Raw genomic sequence first — 9,762 nt, 5'->3', positions numbered from 1 at the left:
TGTATTTGTTTAAACAATTTCTGCCCAAAATTTCGCCCGGCATCCTTCAGATTTGTTTAAATGAGATATTTTTGAATAGGAATCCACAAAGAAACCGAATCAGAAATTTTTTCAGACGGGAGCGGTCTCACCACATGGACTAAACAATGTTTTTCTAAAACCTAAATTTCAATATTAACAACGAAAATTCAAAATAAGAACAAATTTATAATTTTTTCTATTATTTCCTTTAAAATTTTGAACTTTTTTTTTTAATTTTTGAATTTTTCTAAAAATCGTTTGTGTCTAAACAAATTTGTAAGTTTTTATTCGCGATTGAAACGGAATATAGAGGGCAGGTCGAATGCAGGAAAATGGCCGATATAAATGGTATAAACAAACATTCATTTGAGGAACAGAACCATACCGATTTGATTTAAAATATTTTAATATACTCATAATGCTGAAATTTACTAATAATTTCTTAATAGTGACCAAATTACATTCAAATCAACAATTTTCTGGTTTGTTTATATCACTTATAGTGCTTTAAATTTATTCCACCAGAGGTCAGATACTTTGTTTTTCATCGCGAATACTAATGGACGGCCGGAGTGATGACGTAGAAGTGTCAATTTTTATTGACATATGTCATGTAAGATTTTTCCTTTCCAAACAAACGTTGTTTAGTGTGGCAAATTTGTATTTTTTATTATTTTTTCAGTTTTTACAGATAATATTTCCGTTTTTTGCAATATGTAAGTATTGTTATAGTCGTTATAGTTACTACAACAATTTTACAAGGTTGTGTAAATAATATAGCATGATGTTTTATATAAATAGCAATAAAATGTACATATGGGTGAAGTAAGGTTAGAATTTATTTGATTTTTAGAAATTTTAGATTTTATTTTATTTTACTTTTTTTTAGATTTTATACTAATTCAAAGTCTTGAGATTCGGTAAAACCTTACTTTTCAACGTGTTTACAATCTTTGTTTGGAAAGTGATCATCATAACACTGAATATAGCCGCAGTTGGCCGTGACGTCACACTCCGGCCGTCTATTGAATTGGAAAATTAAAAAAAAAAACATTTTTTTTTATTTTTAAATTTCCCGATTCCCGGGAATTCCAAATTACCGACTCCCGATTCCGAAAATGGAGCTCTATTCCAGATACAGAATGCTAATACACAATATATATAAGAAAGCAACAATGACAGTACAATTGGAAGAAGCCACAAGACCTATACCAATTAACAGAGGAGTGCGACAGGGAGATGTTATTTCTCCTAAACTACATTAGCACTGAAAGATGTTTTCAAAACAATGGAATGGACAAACATGGGAATAAACGTAAACGGAAAGAAATTAAACCACCTAAGATGTGCAGACGATGTAGGTAGTAATGATAGCATCAAGTTTTGAAGAACTACAAAGCTAACCGAAATAGTAAAGGAATCCAAACAAATAGTTCTAAAAATAAATTTTACCAAAACGAAAACAATGACAAACACACAAGATAATAGAAACGTAATACTAAATGAAACCACAAACAATGGGGCTTTTCATTCACAGTCATTTGTTTCGAGCTTCTGTCATGTGTCACATAATATTAATATATCTACGTCATTGGTAATACCATGGTAATACAAATGATACAAACCAAAGACGTATGACGTGGCTATATTAATATTATGTGACACATGACGGAAGCTCCAAACAAATGACAATCGATGAAAAGCTCTATAGAAGCGGTTAATGATTATATATATTTGGGACAGATAATAAAAATAAATAAGGAAAACCAAACGGCGTAGGTAAAAAGAATGGCCAGATTAGCCTGGGCAGGATTAGGGAAATTAAAATGGGCCTTAAAGAATAAAAAAAATACAAGAGTTTTATACCATTCCATACTCCCAATAATCACATACGCATACCAAACATGGACCTTGACCAAAGCAAACATGGATAAAATAATGAAGACACAAAGAGCCATGGAGAGAGCAATGTTAGGAGTAAAATTAAAAGTCAAAAAGCAAAACAACTGGATAAGAAATAAAACGCAGGACGCAGGACAACATATAGCCAGGCTAAAATGGAGTTTTGTTATAACGGTCATAACGGCAGACACACAGACAATAGGTGGAATACCACGATACAACAATGGAGACCATGGACAGGAAATAGAGCAAGACGACGACCATAGATGAGATTGGGAGACGACATTAGAAAGATAGGAGGAACACAATGGAAACAGAAAGCACAAAACATAAGCGAATGGAGTTAACTGGGGGAAGCATATGTTCACAATTGGACGAATTAAAGGGCAAAAAAGAAGAAGAATACTTTAGCACTTTCGACATCTATTCATACTACTGCAATCTATACCCTATTGAACTTTTAGGGGTACTGTAGCAAGAAAAAATGTGAAATATCCATAAAAAATGTGAAGAAGCACTGTAAGTCGAAAGGCAGAAAAGTGAGGGAAATGTATAATATACGGTATTAATAAAGCTCAAAGAGAACAAACAATCTAACGCATGGTTTGATGAAAAATGTCACAAAAAAAATCAAATTAAAAATATAAACTTGTATTCAAAAATTCCAATGTATAATGAGTAAGCACAACTAACAGTCAGATCAAGATATAAGAGTTAAATACGAGATGTATGAAATCTCTAGTCTGCATAAAATTCTGGCTTTAGTACAATTTCCAAGCTGTCATCTTCATCTAGCCTTTTAACATCTTTGTCATTCCTTAATCTGACATCTGGTTCCTTTCGTATTCTTTCTACTTGATTTTCAGTAATTCCCAGTTCTTGGCAGCATACTCTCAGCAAATTTGCATAAGTCAGGTTTGATTTAGCGATTTCAATTTCTATATAATCTGGGTCGTCACTTTCTATCTTAACTTGTATTACTAAAACTAAATAAATGTTTATTTACATAGTATTGAATAGAATACTTTAGCACTTTGACATCCCTTCGCACTACTGAAAACTATACACCATTGAACTTTTAGGGGTAATGTAGAAAGGAAAAATGTGAAATATTCATAAAAACTGTGAACAAGCATGTAAGGGGAAAGGAGCAAAATGCAAAATTTTGAGGCCTGTCAAAATTTTCAATGAGTTTTAAATGTATTCATTTTTTTCGAATCCCGAGAAAACAAATAAATATTTTTGAAACATTAAACGCAGAATGAAAGATTACATTATTACCAAAACTTTTATAATGTTTATTTTAATAAGTTACAGGGGTGAAATTAAAGAGGAAATTTAGTGCGATTTTTAATTGTAAATACATATTTCATTCAAAAGAAACTTTTTTTTATTTTAAGGGACCTTTGGCCCTCGGAAATAAAGTAATCTTTCATTTAGCGTTTAAATTTTTCAAAAATACTTATTAGTTTTCTCAGGATTGGAAAAAAATGAATACATTTAAAACACATTGATAATTTTGACGGGCGTCAAAATTTTGCATTTTTCGCCGTTTCCCTTAAAATTGAAAGGCAGAAAAGTGAGGGAAACGTATAATACACGGTAATAATAAAGCTCCAAGAGAACAAATAATCTAACGCATGGTTTGATGAAGAATGTCACAAAAAAAATCAAATTAAAAATATAAACTTGTATTCAAAAATCCAATGTACAATGAGTAAGCACAACTAACAGTCACATTAAGATATAACAGTTAAATACGAGATGTATGAAAAATCTAGTCTGCATAAAATTCCGGCTTGAGTACAATTTCCAAGTTGTTATATTTTTCTAGCCTCTTAACATCGTTGTCATTCCTTAATCTGGTACATGGACGCTTTCTTATTCTCTCTACTTGATTTTGACGAACTTTCAGTTCTTGGCAGCATACTCTCAGCAAATTTGCATAGGTCAGGTTTGATTTAGGGATTTCAATATCTATATAATCTTGGTCTTCGAGGTCTGCAATTCTAACTGGTATCACTAAAACTAAATAAAGGTTTATTTGATATTGCATAGATTACTTAAGTCATATTACCCGTATGCACGCCAATGGTAAATATAAAATTTTTAGTTGTATGTCAAAAAATGTGCAATAAATACCTCTGAAATACCTTTAAACAGAATTACCCTTAGAGTTTGTCGCACACCCTGTATTGATGAAAAACATTGCTAGTTGTTAAAGTACCTAACTCTTGTATTATCCAACATAAGCTAATGAATAAAAAAAAGAATGTTCAGAAGACCTGAGGCTATACTTGGGTTTTAATTTCAGTATTTTATAAATGCTGGAAGAGTGAAAGTATTTCAAACCGTATACGAGCCGGTGCTACTCTACGGTAGTGAAACGTGGACAGTGAACGACAACATGCGTAGTAAAATCCAAGCATGCGAAATGCGATATTTACGTGCGGTATCCGGGGTGACCAGACGTGATCGTATAAGAAATGAAGACATACGTGAAAGGTGCGGTGTTGGAAGGACCTTAGACAGACTTGAAACGAAACAGTTATCGTGGTTCGGACATATGGCGAGAATGAGTGAAGGTAGAACTGTAAAGAGGGTATGGAAAGCGGCATCTGACAACAAACGAAGAAGAGGCAGGCCAGCAAGAACGTGGAATGCAAATATTGGAAAGGCTTGCGGAAAAAGAAATATTGGGTGGAGAGAAGCAGAAAGACTAGCTACCGACCGAAAGGCATGGATACGTCTCATTTCTCCACTTACCTCGACACCGTAAGGTACAAGAGGACGGCTTAAGTAAGTAAGTAAATAAATGCTGGAATGAATTCCACAGGATGTGGTGAACTTTGAGAAAAAAACACAATTTGATTGGTACACCCGGTATACAATGACAATTTACCTGTTGAGCAACAATATTATTACAGCGATATTGTTAAAGAATAGGGCTATAACATATAAAAAAAGTTACTTAAATCGGACAACAGGTTTAGGAAATTCGAGACATAAAAAAGACCCATTTTTAAGCCAGTCCGTTAATTTCTTGGAGTATAGTGTATAAACCAATATAGCACCAAAAAACAACTATAAAAATATAACAAAAAATATTGGGAAAACAATTTGTATAGAACGGATGTAGGCTTCTCAAATAGTCATAACAGGTGACGTAATAGTGACAGATGACGTTACCGAGCCACTTTGACCGGTGATTTTAAAAGGGACCTCATGCCAAGTGATAGATATCACTCGTTTTAAAGGTATAGAAAATACCTATTTAATCTTACTAATTTTGTTTGGATTCAAGTTGAGTTTGATGAATAAACTAAAATTGTATTTTCGCATTTAATTAATAAAGATTTCAACGTCAAATTTTGTCAAAAAAGTTGATGTTGACCTAAAAATAACTAGAGAATTGAAAAACGTCAACTTTATTGACAAATGGGTTAAATGGGTTTTGACAAATAGGCTGAATGGGTTAAAACCAAAGCGATGTACGTCTTACTTTTGAAATGATGTAAGCATTATATCTAGACCTCTTCAAAGGAAAAGTGATGTAAGTTTTTACTGTATTACAATAAATACTTACACCACTTTTCCTGATGAAGAGAGGTCTATTTATCAAGGTTATAAAGCAAGACTTACATCATTTCACAAATATGACTTACACCACTTTGCCTGTAACACCCAATTACAGGTGGGCTTTAGAATTTTTATTCATTAAATGCGAAACTACAATTTTATTATTTAATTTATTTATCAAAATCAACTTAAACCCAAACAAAATTATGGATCAAAGTGTCTCTGTAACATCAAATGTCACTATTAAGGTATGTATCCATACAGGGGTGCTCCATGCTCGGTGTAGCAGCTCCACATAGTGGATACGTTAGTGCTCGCCCCTAACCCTCTTTATTCAACCGGTTTGTGGTTTATATGTAGGGGAGCGCATGCTGTATCCATTTGAGCAGCTACACCGAGCACGGAGCACCACTGTATGGATACGTACCTTTACATCACTGGTTATGACTAGTAGAGAAGCCTACATCCGTTTATTTCCTCCCTCCAAATTTCATTATTATGTACAGTAAAACCTCCGTTAACCGAAACATCATTTAACAGAAACGACTGACGAACATTATGAAATCACCTCAAAGTAACTATCTTTTAATACCAACTTTAACCAAGAATAATATGTAATTAAATACAAGAAGAATAGAAAAACCAAAAAACTAAAATTTTTGTTATCTGTAATGGCCCCCCTCAATTATTTTGGTCAACAGAGGCTTTATTGTTACTACCTTTCAAAAAGTAGGAGGGGGAAGGGGACTCTTGACTAGCACTGTACAAACAGTTATTATTAACTAAGTAACAAAGTGTAATTATAAAACAGTAATTGCAAATTGCAAACACAAAATTCTCCCACTTGTAATGAAGTGAATATTTCATCTGCATAAATGATTATGTATTTATACTACTAAAAATCAAACAAACTACATACCATCTTCCTCCTTTAAAGATGGACTACTAACTTCTTCCTCTTTAACTGTCACCTTCTTATAGTCAGCAGTCTTTTGTTTTTTCTGAGCTGTTCCAAGATCAACACTTGACGAAGGATTCTTCAAATAATTTGGTATAATATGCAGTCCACCATTGGATGATTTATCTTTGGAATTTAAGTCAGGACTTACTTCGTTAGGAGTCTGTCCTTGGGAGTTTCTTACATCTTGTTTTGCACCGTGATCAACAAGAAGTTTTATGAGATGCTTGTTTTCTCTCTTGTAAGCCCAATGAAGAGCAGTCCTAAAAAAATTACTGTTTGTTTTAAAGAAGGCAGGTCCTACCACTTTTCTTTTACGTCAGCTTTTGAGAAGACATTCCAGGAAAAATAACCAATCTAAACATATAAAAAACAGCCAAAATCAGATGTGGAGCTTACAACATTATTCGGCAGACAGATTCAAATGCTAACAATGAGTTAAATATAACAGCAAGATCTCTAATTCCACTCACTATTTAAAATACTCAGTTGCCACTGTAGTATGCAGTGTACTGTTGTGTTTCTGCTATAGGTTGAGGTCTACTGAGGGATGCAGTGTATTACATTACAGTACAAAAAAATATTTACAAAGTGGATAAAATGCATAAAGCAGAAAAATTATTATTTTATTTTTACAAATTAATACTTTACAATTTTCGTTGGGAATAAGCCAATTTTGTGAACTGATGAACTACAAAGACTGTGAAAACTGATGAACTACGAAGTAAGAGAACTTTTGAAAGCAGACGATATCATCAGATTTACCAAGACACTGAGAAAACGAGAAATCTAGAAGTAGTTATCAAAAAAATTACCAAAATGGAGACCAGTATTAGGCAGACCACGGCGAAGACCGAAAATGGGATGGGAGAACCACATCATTGTGGACCTTTAGAAGATAGGAGTTAGAGAATGAGCAATTATATGCAAAAAACAGGAATGAATAGATAAACCTTGTAGACGATGCAAGTCACACAACCAATTGTAAAAGCAAAATGTTAATGCAGACTGATTCCCTTTAGTAAAGCCCAAAGAAGGCTGCAATCACTACGCTAGGAGTGACACTAAGCACTACTAAGCATTAAGCTAGGAGTTACACAATACAGTAGAACCTCGATTATCCGTCAGCGCACCGGACCAAGGGTATGACGGATAATCGAAAAGACGGTTAACAGAACATTAAAAAAAATTGAAAATTGACAATACAACTGTCAAATTTTATTTACATATATGTTTTGTTTTACAAGATAAGAGGAATTTTTGTTCATACAAACGAATCAATTTGGTTTAAAATAGTTTGAAATCTTTGTTTTACTGATGCTTCACATTTTTTTTTTAATCCGCATAAGATCATGCAATCTACTTTATTGGCTTCTTCTTGTCAAGAATACCACTCGATGAATTGTTGCATGTGCCACATGGCGATGTGCATCATTAGCATCATCGACATCGCCACTATCAAATTTTGAGTCTGTGTCAGCTTCTGAATCTGTTTCGTCCGCCTCTTGTCATTTCAATAACTTCATCATCTGGCAGCAATCGATAGCCGTTTGTGTCCTTATCACAAATTAACGATTCGTTTATGTCATCTTTAGTCAACAAAAACAAAACAGTTCAGCCATAACTTCATTTGTTACCGCACTGCACATTTCAGCGAATTTCGTTTGGCTTATCGCAATGCTCAAACAAAATGAATTGATGACCCAATTTTTGCTTATGTAGTCAATAAAACTTACGTACGGACCCTGACGGTTAACAGAGGTGACGGTTAATGGAGAGACGGATAATCGAGGTTCCACTGTACCTAGAAGTGAGCTAAACACATTAAAATAGTCACGTCTTAGTAATTAAAATCTTACCATCCATTCACACTGTTTTGAGAATTTACATTGACTTTTTGAGATAACAGTGTATTAACTGAGTCTACATCTCCTATACTAACAGCTTCCCTTAGTTTTTCTTCTAGTATATTTGCCATTTTTTTCGAATTGCCTAAAAACCCACTTTATATGATATCGTTATGATGTTATTGTTTTATGGGTTTGAATTCAATGAATGAAAAATAAAAAATTCGTTTACTGCATTGCAAAAACTCTTTTTGTATCTGTAAAATATGCTAATTCATTGTTTATATTTTTATTAGACCTGTTTACCTGATAGCACGTGGTAATGTTTTCAGGTTTTCTTCAGTACAGCCAGTGTTGCCAGATGAAAATTTCTCGTAACAGTAGAATAGGACATAAAAAAATAGTTGAAAACAGATTTTTAATAATTTCAAATAAAACAATAAAATGTAGTTAAATTGAACAAACTAACTATCTTACGGCTATTTTTCAAGGCCATTAATTAAGCAGTTAATTATTTAATTAATTAAGCAGTAATTAATAGAACTGAAGCAAGACAGTCCATGACTAGTTTCTGACTGATTCGCATGCGCAGTTCCGTTTTCAAGCGCTTGAAAACGGAACTGCGCATCAAAACAGGTTTCACAAATGTTTAAACTTGTCTGATAACGCTAAATAATCTCTCAAATGTAATATTTACCAACATACCATATTCTAGTGGAAAATATAACAGAAGATTTGAGATTGAAAACAGGAGAACAGGAGAAGAAGTATGAAAACAGTAGATCTCCTGCTAAAACAGGAGATCTGGTAACACTGAGTACAGCTGCAAGCTGCAACAAATATGAATGGTATTATACAAATCTCGATGCACGTCATCCGCGTCAGCCGTCAACAAGTCAAGTGATGTCAAATGATACCAACACAAAATATTTAAATCGTAGGTCTGTTCGTTTAGCTGTCGCCAGTGGCGGTACAACGGTCTCCTTAATTAAGATGGATTTACCCAAGTTTTTTTTTATGTATTTTGACCCGTGGAACACGAATTTTTTGGGTAACAGTCGATCCGGATGTCGATAAGATTGTTATAAACAAAGAACTTGAGGAATCACATAACAGCGATTTTTCGGAAAACAAAACATTTTTTTTTTGTATTTTTTGGGCCATTCTAAGCAAAAATGTTTTTACAAGTTTTTTCGTAGGATGCATAGTTTTCGACTTAAACGCGGTTAAACTTTTAAAAAATCGAAAAATTGCAATTTTTTAACCCGACCAACTTTTGATTGAAAAATAAAATAGCAATTATTCTGCTTACCGCGTTTGAAAAAATTTTATCAGTTTTGAATATTTTCATTGCTAAAAATTAATTTTTTTATTGTTAAACAAAGCTATCAACACAGTGATTGAATGATGTTTTGAATGCATTTCTCATTTGAAATCAAACGAGTAGGCGCGCAT

General features: G+C 33.3%; 1 protein-coding gene across 1 annotated transcript; it reads right to left on the bottom strand.

Annotated features, from left to right (window-relative positions):
- Positions 1–2,558: 2,558 nt before the first annotated feature.
- Positions 2,559–8,607, bottom strand: LOC114325566 (ankyrin repeat domain-containing protein 40). Its single transcript, XM_050647745.1, has 4 exons — positions 8,320–8,607; positions 6,422–6,723; positions 3,703–3,951; positions 2,559–2,909 (listed from the first exon to the last, which is right to left on the bottom strand). The coding sequence occupies exons 1-4, from the start codon at positions 8,436–8,438 to the stop codon at positions 2,662–2,664; spliced, it is 918 nt and encodes a 305-aa protein (XP_050503702.1). The 5' UTR covers positions 8,439–8,607; the 3' UTR covers positions 2,559–2,661.
- Positions 8,608–9,762: the final 1,155 nt, after the last annotated feature.

Source organism: Diabrotica virgifera, chromosome 3 (genome assembly GCF_917563875.1).
Source record: "Diabrotica virgifera virgifera chromosome 3, PGI_DIABVI_V3a".
In the NCBI taxonomy this organism is placed as follows: domain Eukaryota; kingdom Metazoa; phylum Arthropoda; class Insecta; order Coleoptera; family Chrysomelidae; genus Diabrotica; species Diabrotica virgifera.
Note: the sequence above shows the minus strand (reverse complement) of the source record. Positions and strands in the feature narration are given on the sequence as shown.

Bases quoted from the DNA above. Each gene is read 5' to 3' on its own strand.
- LOC114325566 (XM_050647745.1), bottom strand. From the start codon at position 8,438: ATGGCAAATATACTAGAAGAAAAACTAAGGGAAGCTGTTAGTATAGGA. The intron at 3,952-6,421 runs GTATGTAGTTTG...ACCTTTATTTAG, and splicing joins ATCTTTAAAGGAGGAAGATG to TTTTAGTGATACCAGTTAGA. The intron at 2,910-3,702 runs AGATTTTTCATA...ACATTTATTTAG, and splicing joins GCCGGAATTTTATGCAGACT to TTTTAGTAATACAAGTTAAG.